The 20,309-nt window shown below is 46.3% G+C and overlaps 1 protein-coding gene across 14 annotated transcripts in view; it reads left to right on the plus strand.

The window, feature by feature from the left end:
* The window catches only part of eps8a (EGFR pathway substrate 8, signaling adaptor a), a 185,201-nt gene extending 177,012 nt beyond the window's left edge, over positions 1 to 8,189 (plus strand). For 6 of the 14 annotated variants that reach the window (XM_090201449.1, XM_090201451.1, XM_090201453.1 and 3 more), the window contains one exon: positions 7,394 to 8,189. In XM_090201449.1, coding sequence (XP_090057575.1) covers positions 7,394 to 7,486 — 93 coding nt within the window. In that variant the 3' untranslated portion in view covers positions 7,487 to 8,189. Of the gene's footprint in view, positions 1 to 2,194; positions 2,242 to 7,393 lie in introns of all 14 variants that reach the window. The other 8 variants (XM_090201456.1, XM_090201461.1, XM_090201462.1 and 5 more) reach the window with 2 other exon arrangements.
* The last annotated feature ends 12,120 nt before the right edge of the window (positions 8,190 to 20,309 follow it).

Raw genomic sequence — 20,309 nt, forward strand, 5'->3', positions numbered from 1 at the left:
ATCATGCTGTTGTCGTATCTACTATCATTAACTGAAGACTGATAGTTTTTTTATCAAATATTCTCTGTAATTAGTTACTATGCGATCAACTGATTAATCACGTAACTAATTAACTAGGAAGTCGGGGCACCAAGGAAAAATATTCAGATTACAAAGTTATCATTTCCTAAAATAACTTTTCAGATATTTTTCCTGATCAGTCTTCGAATTAATGAATTATTTACTGTACCTCCCGTTAGTCTCATTCCAAACGTTGTAAATTGTTGGTTATCTGCACGAACCCAGTGTTCACTATGAGTCATCCATACACACGTTAGTCTCATTCCAAACGTCGTAAATTGCTGGTTATCTGCACGAACCCAGTCTTCACTATGAGTCATCCATACATCAATTGTCTTAAATCATTTATTTATTACTAACTAAGTAATTCACAGAAATGCATAAACAAACAAGGTAAATGTAATGATAGGAGGATGTGCCCCTAGTGGGCTGAACCGGCATGGCGGCTTGTTAGACAAAGGAGAAGTGGGGGTCGACTAAGAAGTCACTACAGAGTGATAATTATAACAATTGAAATGCTAATCCTTTACACATGAACGCTCACTCATTCAGGAACAATTGCAATCGATATATATATTTACGCTCAGTGTGTCGTATTGATCGCTGGTGAAAAGTCTTTCATTTGTAGAATTGTCCATCTCTCTCCCTCTCTCTCTCTGTCTTGGTTGGAGGGGATAGTTCAAAGTGACATTCATTATAGAATGGATGTTTCGGCGGTTGTCGTTCTTCGCGTTCAATGATACCGAATTCCTAGCTGCAGACTAGTAATTAATATCAAAGACTTGTTCTTATTCAGTCGGTATGGATAGTCGAAGAATTTAACCACGTGGTATGGTTAAAAGATTCAGCAACCTTTAGGCATCTCGTAATTGAGGTAAGCTCGGTCAAGGGTCAAGGGGTCTGAATACTTTCCGAATGCACTGTTTACAGGTACATACAGGTGTTTGCAGGTACATACAGGTGTTTACAGGTACATACAAGTGTTCGCAGGTACATACAGGTGTTTACAGGTACATACAAGTGTTTTCAGGTACATACAGGTGTTTACAGGTACATACAGGTATTTGCAGATACATACAGGTGTTTACAGGAGTTTGCAGGTATATACAGGTCTTTACAGGTGTTTACAGGTATTTGCAGGTACATACATGTATTTGCAGGTACATACAGGTACATACAGGTATTTGCAGGTACATACAGGTGTTTGCAGGTACATACAGGTGTTTGCAGGTACATACAGGTGTTTGCAGGTACATACAGGTGTTTGCAGGTACATACAGGTGTTTGCCTGTACATACAGGTGTTTACATGTACATACAGGTGTTTACAGGTACATACAGGTCTTTACAGGTACATACAGGTGTTTACAGGTATATACAGGTGTTTACAGGTACATACAGGTGTTTACAGGTATATACAGGTGTTTGCATGTACATACAGGTGTTTGCAGGTACATACAGGTGTTTACAGGTACATACAGGCGTTTACAGGTATATACAGGTGTTTGCAGGTACATACAGGTGTTTACAGGTACATACAGCTATTTGCAGTTACATACAGGCGTTTACAGGTATATACAGGTGTTTGCAGGTACATACAGGTGTTTACAGGTACATACAGCTATTTGCAGTTACATACAGGTGTTTGCAGGTACATACAGGTGTTTACAGTTACATACAGGCGTTTACAGGTATATACAGGTGTTTACAGGTACATACAGCTATTTGCAGTTACATACAGGTCTTTGCAGGTATATACAGGTCTTTGCAGTTACATACAGGTCTTTACAGGTACATACAGGTCTTTGCAGGTATATACAGGTCTTTGCAGTTACTTACAGGTACATACAGGTCTTTGCAGGTATATACAGGTGTTTACAGGTACATACAGGTCTTTGCAGGTATATACAGGTCTTTGCAGTTACATACAGGTCTTTACAGGTACATACAGGTCTTTGCAGGTATATACAGGTGTTTACAGGTACATACAGGTCTTTGCAGGTACATACAGGTATTTGCAGGTACATACATGTGTTTGCAGGTACATACAGCTGTTTTCAGGGGTACTTGCCGTTTTCATGCTCTTTAAAGCTTTGGCAAGGTGTGGTTTCTGTCTGGTCTCTGTCCTCCTGCAGGTCTTCTTCTGACCACTGCAGTCTTCAGACTCTAAACTCTCACTAAGGTATTGTTCCACTAGATCGGTTGTTCTAGGCTCTACTCTGTTGGCCAGCGTTCATGTAGGCACGGCTCTCTTCTGTTCAGGACTTCTGCACACCTGTCTCACTAGGCTAACACACCTCATTGGTCTGTGGACTTCTCCACACCTGTCTCACTAGGCTAACACACCTCATTGGTCTGTGGACTTCTCCACACCTGTCTCACTAGGCTAACACACCTCATTGGTCTGTGGACTTCTGCACACCTGTCTCACTAGGCTAACACACCTCATTGGTCTGTGGACTTCTCCACACCTGTCTCACTAGGCTAACACACCTCATTGGTCTGTGGACTTCTCCACACCTGTCTCACTAGGCTAACACACCTCATTGGTCTGTGGACTTCTCCACACCTGTCTCACTAGGCTAACACACCTCATTGGTCTGTGGACTTCTCCACACCTGTCTCACTAGGCTAACACACCTCACCGGTCTGTGTTCTAAATCCAATCCACCACTTAGACAATCCAGTGTGCAGGTCAATATAACATACAGTAGGTCTTGTATCAACTGCTCACATTGAAAAACAGTCTTAAGTTTGGATCAATATTTTCTCATACTTAAATAAGTATGATAACAGGCTGTTTTTCTAAATGTTGTGAAGCTGGCCAGCAGATGGAAACTAAAAACTGAGATTCCCCCTCCTAGATAACCACCATGGCTTTAAGAACCCTCCTCCTGGTCTCCTTCCTAGATAACCACCATGGCTTTAGGAACCCTCCTCCAGGTCTCCTTCCTAGATAACCACCATGGCTATATGAACCCTCCTCCTGGTCTCATTCCTAGATAACCACCATGGCTTTAAGAACCCTCCTCCCGGTCTCCTTCCTAGATAACCACCATGGCTATACCCACCTCCTGGTCTCCTTCCTAGATAACCACCATGGCTATACCCACCTCCTGGTCTCCTTCCTAGATAACCACCATGGCTATATGAACCCTCCTCCTGGTCTCATTCCTAGATAACCACCATGGCTTTAAGAACCCTCCTCCTGGTCTCCTTCCTAGATAACCACCATGGCTATACCCACCTCCTGGTCTCCTTCCTAGATAACCACCATGGCTTTAAGAACCCTCCTCCTGGTCTCCTTCCTAGATAACCACCATGGCTATACCCTCCTCCTGGTCTCCTTCCTAGATGACCACCATGGCTTTAAGAACCCTCCTCCTGGTCTCCTTCCTAGATAACCACCATGGCTATATGAACCCTCCTCCTGGTCTCCTTCCTAGATAACTACCATGGCTTTATGAACCCTCCTCCTGGTCTCCTTCCTAGATAACCACCATGGCTTTAAGAACCCTCCTCCCGGTCTCCTTCCTAGATAACCACCATGGCTTTATGAACCCTCCTCCTGGTCTCCTTCCTAGATAACCACCATGGCTTTATGAACCCTCCTCCTGGTCTCCTTCCTAGATAACCACCATGGCTTTAAGAACCCTCCTCCTGGTCTCCTTCCTAGATAACCACCATGGCTATACCCACCTCCTGGTCTCCTTCCTAGATAACCACCATGGCTTTATGAACCCTCCTCCTGGTCTCCTTCCTAGATAACCACCATGGCTTTATGAACCCACCTCCTGGTCTCCTTCCTAGATAACCACCATGGCTTTATGAACCCTCCTCCTGGTCTCCTTCCTAGATAACCACCATGGCTTTATGAACCCTCCTCCTGGTCTCCTTCCTAGATAACCACCATGGCTATATGAACCCTCCTCCTGGTCTCCTTCCTAGATAACCACCATGGCTTTATGAACCCTCCTCCTGGTCTCCTTCCTAGATAACCACCATGGCTATACCCACCTCCCGGTCTCCTTCCTAGATAACCACCATGGCTTTAAGAACCCTCCTCCTGGTCTCCTTCCTAGATAACCACCATGGCTTTATGAACCCTCCTCCTGGTCTCCTTCCTAGATAACTACCATGGCTATACCCACCTCCTGGTCTCCTTCCTAGATAACCACCATGGCATTAAGAACCCTCCTCCTGGTCTCCTTCCTAGATAACCACCATGGCTTTAAGAACCCTCCTCCTGGTCTCCTTCCTAGATAACCACCATGGCTTTATGAACCCTCCTCCTGGTCTCCTTCCTAGATGACCACCATGGCTTTAAGAACCCTCCTCCTGGTCTCCTTCCTAGATAACCACCATGGCTTTATGAACCCACCTCCTGGTCTCCTTCCTAGATAACCACCATGGCTTTATGAACCCACCTCCTGGTCTCCTTCCTAGATAACCACCATGGCTTTAAGAACCCTCCTCCTGGTCTCCTTCCTAGATAACCACCATGGCTTTATGAACCCACCTCCTGGTCTCCTTCCTAGATAACCACCATGGCTTTATGAACCCTCCTCCTGGTCTCCTTCCTAGATAACTACCATGGCTATACCCACCTCCTGGTCTCCTTCCTAGATAACCACCATGGCTTTAAGAACCCTCCTCCTGGTCTCCTTCCTAGATAACCACCATGGCTATATGAACCCTCCTCCTGGTCTCCTTCCTAGATAACCACCATGGCTTTATGAACCCACCTCCTGGTCTCCTTCCTAGATAACCACCATGGCTATACCCACCTCCTGGTCTCCTTCCTAGATAACCACCATGGCTTTATGAACCCTCCTCCCGGTCTCCTCCTGGTCTCCTTCCTAGATAACCACCATGGCTTTAAGAACCCTCCTCCCGGTCTCCTTCCTAGATAACCACCATGGCTATATGAACCCTCCTTCCTAGATAACCACCATGGCTATACCCACCTCCTGGTCTCCTTCCTAGATAACCACCATGGCTATACCCACCTCCTGGTCTCCTTCCTAGATAACCACCATGGCTTTATGAACCCTCCTCCTGGTCTCCTTCCTAGATAACCACCATGGCTTTATGAACCCACCTCCTGGTCTCCTTCCTGGATAACCACCATGGCTTTATGAACCCTCCTCCTGGTCTCCTTCCTAGATAACCACCATGGCTATATGAACCCTCCTCCTGGTCTCCTTCCTAGATAACCACCATGGCTTTATGAACCCTCCTCCCGGTCTCCTTCCTAGATAACCACCATGGCTATACCCTCCTCCTGGTCTCCTTCCTAGATAACCACCATGGCTATACCCACCTCCTGGTCTCCTTCCTAGATAACCACCATGGCTATACCCACCTCCTGGTCTCCTTCCTAGATAACCACCATGGCTTTAAGAACCCTCCTTCTGGTCTCCTTCCTAGATAACCACCATGGCTATATGAACCCTCCTTCCTAGATAACCACCATGGCTTTATGAACCCTCCTCCCGGTCTCCTCCTGTCTGTAAGCATTACCATCCCTCACCTCTCACCATGTAGCTCAGCCTGCACTGCCATGGAGAATCATATCATACCATATCACTACTAGACTGAACCGTTACCCTCTAACAGTTAACATCCTTCTCCATGACCTTATCACTACTAGACTGAACCGTTCCCAAGGCCAAGGGGAACTTTAACCCTGAACTGGAATATCAATTAGATGTCAGGTCTGTTTCTTCCTGAACTACAGTGTAATGTGTTATACTACTAAGGGAACTACAGGTCAGTTTATAACAGGTTGAGTGTTATACTACTAATGGAACTACAGGTCAGTTTATAACAGGTTGAGTGTAATACTACTAATGGAACTACAGGTCAGTTTAGAACAGGTTGAGTGTAATGTGTTATACTACTAATGTAACTACAGGTCAGTTTATAACAGGTTGAGTGTTATTCTACTAATGGAACTACAGGTCAGTTTATAACAGGTTGAGGGAGTCTGCCTAAAGGAAATGTAGGTATTTGTGGATCATCTCTGAAAACACAAGGTTTACTCCAGTGCTGGTCCTGAGTACGATGTTGTCCGGCTGGTTCTCAGTCTAAAGGTCGGTAGGTCTGCAGGACAACAGCTCTCTCAGGCCAGAGCTAGCAAAGCCTATTGTCTGACCGGCCACAGGATTCTCCCACCAGACTGGCATCTACATTCACTAACAGTTTCCCTGTAGCAGCCCAGCTGGTGAGGCTTCTCCCCTGACGCTCATCTAGTGGATTTGTAGAGTTATAAACACTAGAATGGTTTCTAGAGGGACCTCACTACTGTTTTCAACTCTATGATTCAGCCCAGCTGGTGAGGCTTCTCCCCTGACGCTCATCTAGTGGATTTGTAGAGTTATAAACACTAGAATGGCTTCTAGAGGGACCCCACTACTGTTTTCAACTCTATGATTCAGCCCTGCTGGTGAGGCTTCTCCCCTGACGCTCATCTAGTGGATTCGTAGAGTTATAAACACTAGAATGGTTTCTAGAGAGACCTCACTACTGTTTTCAACTCTATGATTCAGCCCTGCTGGTGAGGCTTCTCCCCTGTTCTCTAGTGGATTTGTAGAGTTATAAACACTAGAATGGTTTCTAGAGAGACCTCACTACTGTTTTCAACTCTATGATTCAGCCCTGCTGTGATGAATACGGACATTATTTAGTTCCGTAGTGTTCCCCTGTGGGAGACATCTCTACTGACTCTAACCTCCTTTCTCTGATATCTCTTTCTCTCTCTATATCCCCCCTTTCTCTCCCTTTCTCTCTCTATATCCCCCTCTCTCTCCTTTTCTCTCTCTATATCCCCCTCTATATCCCCCTTTCTCTCTCTATATCCCCCCTCTCTCTCCTTTTCTCTCCCTATATCCCCTCTCTCTCTCCCCCTCTCTCCCTATATCCCCCTCCCTCCGTCCCCCTCTCTATCTCTCCCTATATCCCCCTCTCTCTCCCTCCCTCCCTCCCTCCGTCCCCCTCTCTATCTCTCCCTATATCCCCCTCTCTCTCCCCCTCCCTCACTCCGTCCCCCTCTCTATCTCTCCCTATATCCCCCTCTCTCTCCCCCTCCCTCCCTCCGTCCCCCGCTCTATCTCTCCCTATATCCCCCTCTCTATCTCTCCCTATATCCTCCTCCTTCTCTCTCCCCCTCCCTCTTTCACCCTCTCTCTCTCCCCCTCTCTCCCCTCCCCCTCTCTCTCTATATCCCCATCGCTCCATCCATCTCCCTCTCTCTCCCCCTCCCTCCCCTCCCCTCTCTCTCTCCCCTCCCCCTCCCTCCCTCCCTCCCTCCCCCTCTCTATCTCCCCCTCCAGAGGAGTTCAGGGTCAGAGCTGCAGGAGATCATGCGGAGGCGTCAGGAGAAGCTGTCGGTCACAGCCTGTGACTCAGGGGTGGGAGTCATTTGACGAGTGCAGCAGCCACTGAACCCTCCGGGCCTCGCCCACCTCCCTCATACCACGCCCCTTTACGTTGTCACGGTTTCTGTTTCCAGGACGCCACGGAGCGCGCTCAGTTCGCTGAGATCCTGAGACGACGTCAGCAGCTTCTGGAGCAGTCACCTTAGAAGCGAAGCAACACTAGACAGACAGACTGGAGGGTTCAACATGGACTACAGCACACAGAGTTAGCATCCCAACTGGGGATGTCTGATCACAATACCTGTGGATTTATACACTTACACTTAAATGAACTATTGTTTTTGATTCAAATGTGTCCGTTATGTCTTGCACAGGATGCTGGGAAAAATAGAAGGAGAAAATAGTTTCAACCTACACCTCATTGGACCAGAGTTGTCCTAGTTACAGGTGGGGGTGGGTGTAGGATAACACTGGACACAGAATGGATCAGGTGTGGTCTTGACCTACAGACGAAATAGAACCGACCAAAATAACCATGGTCTGTGTATAGATTCTGATCTACAGTATTTCAGTTATGAATGATAAGATGTTTATAATAACCAAATGTTGAATATAATCATTATTGTGTAAATCTTCTGGTTTACTGGTAAAGAGAATAATATTATATTTATGTATATATCCTCTTTTATGTTATGGTAATATGCCAAAATAGTAACTTGACATATAAATGACATTGGTCAAATGAATTTCAGATACAGGTGTTTAAGAGTGTAAAGATGTTTTCTCTCATAAGGTGCATCAGATCATTTTGACTGATAAACATGCTTCCATTTAATACACTCTGAATGACCTAAAATCCCATATCGGTCTTTCACAGTCAGGACAAACCAAGCTGTACAGGTCATATCGGTCTTTCATAGTCAGGACAAACCAAGCTGTACAGGTCATATCGGTCTTTCACAGTCAGGACAAACCAAGCTGTACAGGTCATATCGGTCTTTCACAGTCAGGACAAACCAAGCTGTACAGGTCATATCGGTCTTTCACAGTCAGGACAAACCAAGCTGTACAGGTCATATCGGTCTTTCACAGTCAGGACAAACCAAGCTGTACAGGTCATATTGGTCTTTCACAGTCAGGACAAACCAAGCTGTACAGGTCATATCGGTCTTTCACAGTCAGGACAAACCAAGCTGTACAGGTCATATTGGTCTTTCACAGTCAGGACAAACCAAGCTGAACAGGTCATATTGGCCTTTAACAGTCAGGCCAAACCAAGCTGTACAGTGCAGTAGGTTAATAGGAGGCCAAACCAAGCTGTACAGTGCAGTAGGTCAATAGGAGGCTAAACCAAGCTGTACAGTGCAGTAGGTCAATAGGAGGCCAAACCAAGCTGTACAGTGCAGTAGGTTAATAGGAGGCCAAACCAAGCTGTATAGTGCAGTAGGTCAATAGGAGGCTAAACCAAGCTGTACAGTGCAGTAGGTTAATAGGAGGCTAAACCAAGCTGTACAGTGCAGTAGGTTAATAGGAGGCCAAACAAAGCTGTACAGGTCATATCGGTCTTTCACAGTCAGGACAAACCAAGCTGTACAGGTCATATTGGTCTTTCACAGTCAGGACAAACCAAGCTGTACAGGTCATATCAGTCTTTCACAGTCAGGACAAACCAAGCTGTACAGGTCATATTGGTATTTCACAGTCAGGACAAACCAAGCTGTACAGGTCATATCGGTCTTTCACAGTCAGGACAAACCAAGCTGTACAGGTCATATCGGTCTTTCACAGTCAGGACAAACCAAGCTGTACAGGTCATATTGGTCTTTCACAGTCAGGACAAACCAAGCTGAACAGGTCATATTGGTCTTTCACAGTCAGGACAAACCAAGCTGTACAGGTCATATTGGTCTTTCACAGTCAGGACAAACCAAGCTGTACAGGTCATATTGGTCTTTCACAGTCAGGACAAACCAAGCTGAACAGGTCATATTGGTCTTTAACAGTCAGGCCAAACCAAGCTGTACAGTGCAGTAGGTCAATAGGAGGCCAAACCAAGCTGTACAGTGCAGTATGTTAATAGGAGGCCAAACCAAGCTGTACAGTGCAGTAGGTCAATAGGAGGCTAAACCAAGCTGTACAGTGCAGTAGGTCAATAGGAGGCCAAACCAAGCTGTACAGTGCAGTAGGTTAATAGGAGGCCAAACCAAGCTGTACAGTGCAGTAGGTCAATAGGAGGCTAAACCAAGCTGTACAGTGCAGTAGGTTAATAGGAGGCCAAACAAAGCTGTACAGTGCAGTAGGTCAATAGGAGGACAAACCAAGCTGTACAGTGCAGTAGGTTAATAGGAGGCCAAATAGGAAGCACCTAATGGTGTCCTGTAGGGCAGGCAGTGTGCACCTAATGGTGTCTGGAAGACAAGCAGTGAGCACCTAATGGTGTTCTGGAAGACAAGCAGTGAGCACCTAATGGTGTTCTGGAAGACAGGCAGTGAGCACCTAATGGTGTTCTGGAAGACAAGCAGTGAGCACCTAATGGTGTTCTGGAAGACAAGCAGTGAGCACCTAATGGTGTTCTGGAAGACAAGCAGTGAGCACCTAATGGTGTTCTGGAAGACAAGCAGTGAGCACCTAATGGTGTTCTGGAAGACAAGCAGTGAGCACCTAATGGTGTTCTGGAAGACAAGCAGTGAGCACCTAATGGTGTTCTGGAAGACAGGCAGTGAGCACCTAATGGTGTTCTGGAAGACAAGCAGTGAGCACCTAATGGTGTCTGGAAGACAAGCAGTGAGCACCTAATGGTGTCTGGAAGACAAGCAGTGAGCACCTAATGGTGTCTGGAAGACAAGCAGTGAGCACCTAATGGTGTCTGGAAGACAAGCATTGAGCACCTAATGGTGTCTGGAAGACAAGCAGTGATCACCTAATGGTGTTCTGGAAGACAAGCAGTGAGCACCTAATGGTGACTGGAAGACAAGCAGTGAGCACCTAATGGTGTTCTGGAAGACAAGCAGTGATCACCTAATGGTGTCTGGAAGACAAGCAGTGATCACCTAATGGTGTCTGGAAGACAAGCAGTGAGCACCTAATGGTGTTCTGGAAGACAAGCAGTGATCACCTAATGGTGTCTGGAAGACAAGCAGTGAGCACCTAATGGTGTTCTGGAAGACAAGCAGTGATCACCTAATGGTGTCTGGAAGACAAGCAGTGATCACCTAATGGTGTTCTGGAAGACAAGCAGTGATCATCTAATGGTGTTCTGGAAGACAAGCAGTGATCGCCTAATGGTGTCTGGAAGACAAGCAGTGATCACCTAATGGTGTCTGGAAGACAAGCAGTGATCACCTAATGGTGTTCTGGAAGACAAGCAGTGATCACCTAATGGTGTCTGGAAGACAAGCAGTGATCACCTAATGGTGTCTGGAAGACAAGCAGTGAGCACCTAATGGTGTCTGGAAGACAGGCAGTGAGCACCTAATGGTGTCTGGAAGACAGGCAGTGAGCACCTAATGGTGTTCTGGAAGACAAGCAGTGAGCACCTAATGGTGTTCTGGAAGACACGCAGTGAGCACCTAATGGTGTCTGGAAGACAAGCAGTGATCACCTAATGGTGTCTGGAAGACAAGCAGTGATCACCTAATGGTGTCTGGAAGACAAGCAGTGATCACCTAATGGTGTCTGGAAGACAAGCAGTGAGCACCTAATGGTGTTCTGGAAGACACGCAGTGAGCACCTAATGGTGTTCTGGAAGACAAGCAGTGAGCACCTAATGGTGTTCTGGAAGACAAGCAGTGAGCACCTAATGGTGTCTGGAAGACAAGCAGTGATCACCTAATGGTGTTCTGGAAGACAAGCAGTGATCACCTAATGGTGTTCTGGAAGACAAGCAGTGAGCACCTAATGGTGTCTGGAAGACACGCAGTGAGCACCTAATGGTGTTCTGGAAGACAAGCAGTGAGCACCTAATGGTGTCTGGAAGACAAACAGTGATCACCTAATGGTGTTCTGGAAGACAAGCAGTGATCACCTAATGGTGTTCTGGAAGACAAGCAGTGAGCACCTAATGGTGTTCTGGAAGACAAGCAGTGAGCACCTAATGGTGTTCTGGAAGACAAGCAGTGAGCACCTAATGGTGTTCTGGAAGACAACCCATGATAGTTTAGATCTCCCCTAACAACCCATGATAGTTGTTGTATCTTTAGATCTCCCCTAACAACCCATGATAGTTGTTGTATCTTTAGATCTCCCCTAACAACCCATGATAGTTGTTGTATCTTTAGATCTCCCATTTTTCTACATTTCTAATGGATATTTCCATCTGTAATGTGGTTCCTTACCACGAACGGGCCAGCAGCAGTCTAATGGATATTTCCATCTGTAATGTGGTTCCTTACCACGAACGGGCCAGCAGCAGTCTACAGTCTAATGGATATTTCCATCTGTAATGTGGTTCCTTACCACGAACGGGCCAGCAGCAGTCTACAGTCTAATGGATATTTCCATCTGTAACATGAAACCATTCACATGTACAGTGTGCATTTTAGAACAGTCTTTTTTCCCCACAAATGACATGTTGTAACATTTGCACTGTTCTAGGTCTACCGCCATGTGCACATTGCTGCACTTAAAATGTGAAGAAACAATAGTTTATCTACATTGTAATGCTAAACATTCTGATCTGTTCAGGCTTATTCATTGATGCAGCGTATACCTCCACTACACTACTTTGATACGCATCCTGGGGATTAAGAGGTGTGTAAACGCAATGCCCACTGGGAAATAAGTGGGAATCTGGGGGATTCCTGCGTATACCTCCACTGCACCACTGACTATAGTTCTATCTTGTGGCACACTAGTCAGATCAATGTAGCTAATAATGTCTACACAGGTAAGTTCACAGGTTAATTATGTCTACACAGGTGAGTTAACAGGTTAATCATGTCTACACAGGTGAGTTCACAGGTTAATTATGTCTACACAGGTGAGTTAACAGGTTAATCATGTCTACACAGGTGAGTTCACAGGTTAAGTATGTCTACACAGGTGAGTTAACAGGTTAATCATGTCTACACAGGTGAGTTAACAGGTTAATCATGTCTACACAGGTGAGTTAACAGGTTAATCATGTCTACACAGGTGAGTTCACAGGTTAAGTATGTCTACACAGGTGAGTTAACAGGTTAATCATGTCTACACAGGTGAGTTAAGAGTTAACAGGTTGTAAACTAACTTAACAGTCAATAGGTTTATCTGTATGTCTGTATGCATAACTACAGTAGCAGGGAAATTATAGCGCGTCTAAAATCATCTCTAAAATAATTAATTATCAGAGCTGAGTTTAGTATATTAGAGGAAGACCTGGCCAAGAATGTAGGTGACCTACCTAGCTGACCTCTAGACATGTTTAGTAGGTGACCTACCTAGCTGACCTCTACACTTACCTAGCTGACCTCTAGACAAGTAGGTGACCTACCTAGCTGACCTCTAGACACATTTAGTAGGTGACCTACCTAGCTGACCTCTAGACACATTTAGTAGGTGACCTACCTAGCTGACCTCTAGACATGTTTAGTAGGTGACCTACCTAGCTGACCTCTACACTTACCTAGCTGACCTCTAGACAAGTAGGTGACCTACCAAGCTGACCTCTAGACACATTTAGTAGGTGACCTACCTAGCTGACCTCTAGACACATTTAGTAGGTGACCTACCTAGCTGACCTCTAGACATGTTTAGTAGGTGACCTACCTAGCTGACCTCTAGACATGTTTAGTAGGTGACCTACCTAGCTGACCTCTAGACATGTTTAGTAGGTGACCTACCTAGCTGACCTCTAGACACATTTAGTAGGTGACCTCCCTAGCTGACCTCTAGACATGTTTAGTAGGTGACCTACCTAGCTGACCTCTAGACATGTTTAGTAGGTGACCTCCCTAGCTGACCTCTAGACATGTTTAGTAGGTGACCTACCTAGCTGACCTCTAGACATGTTTAGTAGGTGACCTCCCTAGCTGACCTCTAGACATGTATAGTAGGTGACCTACCTAGCTGACCTCTAGACCTACCTAGCTGACCTCTAGACACGTTTAGTAGGTGACCTCCCTAGCTGACCTCTAGACATGTTTAGTAGGTGACCTACCTAGCTGACCTCTAGACATGTTTAGTAGGTGACCTCTAGACATGTTTAGTAGGTGACCTCCCTAGCTGACCTCTAGACATGTTTAGTAGGTGACCTCCCTAGCTGACCTCTAGACATGTTTAGTAGGTGACCTACCTAGCTGACCTCTAGACATGTTTAGTAGGTGACCTACCTAGCTGACCTCTAGACCTACCTAGCTGACTTCTAGACACGTTTAGTAGGTGACCTCCCTAGCTGACCTCTAGACATGTTTAGTAGGTGACCTACCTAGCTGACCTCTAGACCTACCTAGCTGACTTCTAGACATGTTTAGTAGGTGACCTCCCTAGCTGACCTCTAGACATGTTTAGTAGGTGACCTACCTAGCTGACCTCTAGACATGTTTAGTAGGTTACCTCCCTAGCTGACCTCTAGACATGTTTAGTAGGTGACCTACCTAGCTGACCTCTAGACCTACCTAGCTGACCTCTAGACACGTTTAGTAGGTGACCTCCCTAGCTGATCTCTAGACATGTTTAGTAGGTGACCTACCTAGCTGACCTCTAGACATGTTTAGTAGGTGACCTCCCTAGCTGACCTCTAGACATGTTTAGTAGGTGACCTACCTAGCTGACCTCTAGACATGTTTAGTAGGTGACCTCCCTAGCTGACCTCTAGACATGTTTAGTAGGTGACCTCCCTAGCTGACCTCTAGACATGTTTAGTAGGTGACCTCCCTAGCTGACCTCTAGACATGTTTAGTAGGTGACCTACCTAGCTGACCTCTAGACATGTTTAGTAGGTGACCTACCTAGCTGACCTCTAGACCTACCTAGCTGACTTCTAGACACGTTTAGTAGGTGACCTCCCTAGCTGACCTCTAGACATGTTTAGTAGGTGACCTACCTAGCTGACCTCTAGACCTACCTAGCTGACTTCTAGACATGTTTAGTAGGTGACCTCCCTGGCTGACCTCTAGACACATTTAGTAGGTGACCTCCCTAGCTGACCTCTAGACATGTTTAGTAGGTGACCTCCCTAGCTGACCTCTAGACATGTTTAGTAGGTGACCTACCTAGCTGACCTCTAGACATGTTTAGTAGGTGACCTCCCTAGCTGACCTCTAGACATGTTTAGTAGGTGACCTACCTAGCTGACCTCTACACACATTTAGTAGGTGACCTCCCTAGCTGACCTCTAGACATGTTTAGTAGGTGACCTCCCTAGCTGACCTCTAGACATGTTTAGTAGGTGACCTACCTAGCTGACCTCTAGACATGTTTAGTAGGTGACCTCCCTAGCTGACCTCTAGACATGTTTAGTAGGTGACCTACCTAGCTGACCTCTAGACCTACCTAGCTGACCTCTAGACACGTTTAGTAGGTGACCTCCCTAGCTGACCTCTAGACATGTTTAGTAGGTGACCTACCTAGCTGACCTCTAGACATGTTTAGTAGGTGACCTCCCTAGCTGACCTCTAGACATGTTTAGTAGGTGACCTACCTAGCTGACCTCTAGACATGTTTAGTAGGTGACCTCCCTAGCTGACCTCTAGACATGTTTAGTAGGTGACCTCCCTAGCTGACCTCTAGACATGTTTAGTAGGTGACCTCCCTAGCTGACCTCTAGACATGTTTAGTAGGTGACCTACCTAGCTGACCTCGAGACATGTTTAGTAGGTGACCTACCTAGCTGACCTCTAGACCTACCTAGCTGACTTCTAGACACGTTTAGTAGGTGACCTCCCTAGCTGACCTCTAGACATGTTTAGTAGGTGACCTACCTAGCTGACCTCTAGACCTACCTAGCTGACTTCTAGACATGTTTAGTAGGTGACCTACCTAGCTGACCTCTAGACATGTTTAGTAGGTGACCTCCCTAGCTGACCTCTAGACAATTTTAGTAGGTGACCTACCTAGCTGACCTCTAGACCTACCTAGCTGACCTCTAGACACGTTTAGTAGGTGACCTCCCTAGCTGACCTCTAGACATGTTTAGTAGGTGACCTACCTAGCTGACCTCTAGACATGTTTAGTAGGTGACCTCCCTAGCTGACCTCTAGACATGTTTAGTAGGTGACCTACCTAGCTGACCTCTAGACCTACCTAGCTGACTTCTAGACATGTTTAGTAGGTGACCTCCCTGGCTGACCTCTAGACACATTTAGTAGGTGACCTCCCTAGCTGACCTCTAGACATGTTTAGTAGGTGACCTCCCTAGCTGACCTCTAGACATGTTTAGTAGGTGACCTACCTAGCTGACCTCTAGACATGTTTAGTAGGTGACCTCCCTAGCTGACCTCTAGACATGTTTAGTAGGTGACCTACCTAGCTGACCTCTACACACATTTAGTAGGTGACCTCCCTAGCTGACCTCTAGACATGTTTAGTAGGTGACCTCCCTAGCTGACCTCTAGACATGTTTAGTAGGTGACCTACCTAGCTGACCTCTAGACATGTTTAGTAGGTGACCTACCTAGCTGACCTCTAGACCTACCTAGCTGACCTCTAGACATGTTTAGTAGGTGACCTACCTAGCTGACCTCTAGACATGTTTAGTAGGTGACCTCCCTAGCTGACCTCTAGACATGTTTAGTAGGTGACCTCCCTAGCTGACCTCTAGACATGTTTAGTAGGTGACCTACCTAGCTGACCTCTAGACCTACCTAGCTGACCTCTAGACACGTTTAGTAGGTGACCTCCCTAGCTGACCTCTAGACATGTTTAGTAGGTGACCTACCTAGCTGACCTCTAGACATGTTTAGTAGGTGACCTCCCTAGCTGACCTCTAGACATGTTTAGTAGGTGACCTACCTAGCTGACCTCTAGACATGTTTAGTAGGTGACCTCCCTAGCTGACCTCTAGACATGTTTAGTAGGTGACCTCCCTAGCTGACCTCTAGACATGTTTAGTAGGTGACCTCCCTAGCTGACCTCTAGACATGTTTAGTAGGTGACCTACCTAGCTGACCTCGAGACATGTTTAGTAGGTGACCTACCTAGCTGACCTCTAGACCTACCTAGCTGACTTCTAGACACGTTTAGTAGGTGACCTCCCTAGCTGACCTCTAGACATGTTTAGTAGGTGACCTACCTAGCTGACCTCTAGACCTACCTAGCTGACCTCTAGACATGTTTAGTAGGTGACCTACCTAGCTGACCTCTAGACATGTTTAGTAGGTGACCTCCCTAGCTGACCTCTAGACATGTTTAGTAGGTGACCTACCTAGCTGACCTCTAGACCTACCTAGCTGACCTCTAGACACGTTTAGTAGGTGACCTCCCTAGCTGACCTCTAGACATGTTTAGTAGGTGACCTACCTAGCTGACCTCTAGACATGTTTAGTAGGTGACCTCCCTAGCTGACCTCTAGACATGTTTAGTAGGTGACCTACCTAGCTGACCTCTAGACATGTTTAGTAGGTGACCTCCCTAGCTGACCTCTAGACATGTTTAGTAGGTGACCTCCCTAGCTGACCTCTAGACATGTTTAGTAGGTGACCTCCCTAGCTGACCTCTAGACATGTTTAGTAGGTGACCTACCTAGCTGACCTCTAGACATGTTTAGTAGGTGACCTACCTAGCTGACCTCTAGACCTACCTAGCTGACTTCTAGACACGTTTAGTAGGTGACCTCCCTAGCTGACCTCTAGACATGTTTAGTAGGTGACCTACCTAGCTGACCTCTAGACCTACCTAGCTGACTTCTAGACATGTTTAGTAGGTGACCTCCCTAGCTGACCTCTAGACACGTTTAGTAGGTGACCTCCCTAGCTGACCTCTAGACATGTTTAGTAGGTGACCGCCCTAGCTGACCTCTAGACATGTTTAGTAGGTGACCTACCTAGCTGACCTCTAGACATGTTTAGTAGGTGACCTCCCTAGCTGACCTCTAGACATGTTTAGTAGGTGATCTACCTAGCTGACCTCTACACACATTTAGTAGGTGACCTCCCTAGCTGACCTCTAGACATGTTTAGTAGGTGACCTCCCTAGCTGACCTCTAGACATGTTTAGTAGGTGACCTCCCTAGCTGACCTCTAGACATGTTTAGTAGGTGACCTCCCTAGCTGACCTCTAGACACATTTAGTAGGTGACCTCCCTAGCTGACCTCTAGACATGTTTAGTAGGTGACCTCCCTAGCTGACCTCTAGACATGTTTAGTAGGTGACCTACCTAGCTGACCTCTAGACATGTTTAGTAGGTGACCTACCTAGCTGACCTCTAGACCTACCTAGCTGACCTCTAGACATGTTTAGTAGGTGACCTCCCTAGCTGACCTCTAGACATGTTTAGTAGGTGACCTCCCTAGCTAACCTCTAGACATGTTTAGTAGGTGACCTACCTAGCTGACCTCTAGACCTACCTAGCTGACTTCTAGACACGTTTAGTAGGTGACCTCCCTAGCTGACCTCTAGACATGTTTAGTAGGTCACCTACCTAGCTGACCTCTAGACCTACCTAGCTGACTTCTAGACATGTTTAGTAGGTGACCTCCCTAGCTGACCTCTAGACACGTTTAGTAGGTGACCTCCCTAGCTGACCTCTAGACATGTTTAGTAGGTGACCTCCCTAGCTAACCTCTAGACATGTTTAGTAGGTGACCTCCCTAGCTGACCTCTAGACATGTTTAGTAGGTGACCTCCCTAGCTAACCTCTAGACATGTTTAGTAGGTGACCTACCTAGCTGACCTCTAGACCTACCTAAATGACTTCTAGACACGTTTAGTAGGTGACCTCCCTAGCTGACCTCTAGACATGTTTAGTAGGTTACCTACCTAGCTGACCTCTAGACCTACCTAGCTGACTTCTAGACATGTTTAGTAGGTGACCTCCCTAGCTGACCTCTAGACACGTTTAGTAGGTGACCTCCCTAGCTGACCTCTAGACATGTTTAGTAGGTGACCTCCCTAGCTGACCTCTAGACATGTTTAGTTGGTGACCTCCCTAGCTGACCTCTAGACATGTTTAGTAGGTGACCTCCCTAGCTGACCTCTAGACATGTTTAGTAGGTGACCTACCTAGCTGACCTCTACACACATTTAGTAGGTGACCTCCCTAGCTGACCTCTAGACATGTTTAGTAGGTGACCTCCCTAGCTGACCTCTAGACATGTTTAGTAGGTGACCTCCCTAGCTGACCTCTAGACATGTTTAGTAGGTGACCTACCTAGCTGACCTCTAGACATGTTTAGTAGGTGACCTCTCTAGCTGACCTCTAGACATGTTTAGTAGGTGACCTACCTAGCTGACCTCTAGACATGTTTAGTAGGTGACCTCTCTAGCTGACCTCTAGACATGTTTAGTAGATGACCTCCCTAGCTACACACAGATATTATAATGGTAAAACATCTCTTCAATCGGTTAGTTTTCCCGTCTCCAGGTTTTCGGAGGACTTCTCATTCCACAGGTAGTTTAAACTACAGACTTTGGGTCCAATGTTTACTTCGTCTGGGAAAAATGACTGGAAAACAGTGTTTTGTTTAGTAAAACAATTCTACTCCAACACGGGGACAGTAGCAGCAGTGTGGCGACTACAGACATGTCATGCTGTGTGTGTAGATGGATGACGAGACTATCAGTTCGTCTGTCCAGACACAACCACAAAATCAAATCATATTTTTGCAGGAATCTTCTTGCGAATGATTTTGCCGAAGATTGTATCTCCGCCGGGCTGGGCAACCTGAGCTTTTGCTATCTCACAACCACTACAACCACTGTCCTGTCAGTTCGTCTGTCCTGCAGTTCCAGACACAACCACTAGAGGGACGGGAGGAGAGACTTCAGTCAGTTCTTCTGTCCTGCAGTTTGTCTGTCCTGCAGTTCCAGACACAACCACTAGAGGGACGGGAGGAGAGACTTCAGTCAGTTCTACTGTCCTGCAGTTCCAGACACAACCACTAGAGGGACGGGAGGAGAGACTTCAGTCAGTTCTACTGTCCTGCAGTTCCAGACACAACCACTAGAGGGACGGGAGGAGAGACTTCAGTCAGTTCTACTGTCCTGCAGTTCCAGACACAACCACTAGAGGGACGGAAGGAGAGACTTCAGTCAGTTCTACTGTCCTGCAGTTCCAGACACAACCACTAGAGGGACGGGAGGAAAACTTCAATATGAAATGCCTGCACAGGATGAGATGTACAGGATACTAACCAATACATTGGCTTAATGTGTCATTTTTTGGGTACATCAGAAATGTTGTGGTCTGTTCTCACTGGGGTTCTGGTTGGCCAGTTCAACCCACTGATGTGTTATGTGGCTGGGAATGTGTCACTATGGGAAATGTTTAGGAAACTGGGGAGAGCATTGACCAGAAGTCTATGGCAAGTCAATCACCAGTCATGTTGAATCACCTTGTAGAGAATCACAAGTCATGTTTTGGCCTTTCTAGGGAGTTTTTCCTAGCCACCGTGCTTCTTCACCTGCATTGCTTGCTGTTTGGGGTTTTAGGCTGGGTTTCTGTACAGCACTTTGAGATATCAGCTGATGTACGAAGGGCTATATAAAATAAATTTGATTGATTGATTGATGTTGAATCACCTTGTAGAGAATCACAAGTCATGTTGAATCACCTTGTAGAGAATCACAAGTCATGTTGAATCACCTTGTAGAGAATCACAAGTCATGTTGAATCACCTTGTAGAGAATCACAAGTCATGTTGAATCACCTTGTAGAGAATCACAAGTCATGTTGAATCACCTTGTAGAGAATCACAAGTCATGTATTCACTGCTTTTGACAAGACACACAATCTGTC

This window comes from Oncorhynchus mykiss, chromosome 15 (genome assembly GCF_057628025.1).
Source record: "Oncorhynchus mykiss isolate SJ-2025 chromosome 15, ASM5762802v1, whole genome shotgun sequence".
NCBI lineage: Eukaryota > Metazoa > Chordata > Actinopteri > Salmoniformes > Salmonidae > Oncorhynchus > Oncorhynchus mykiss.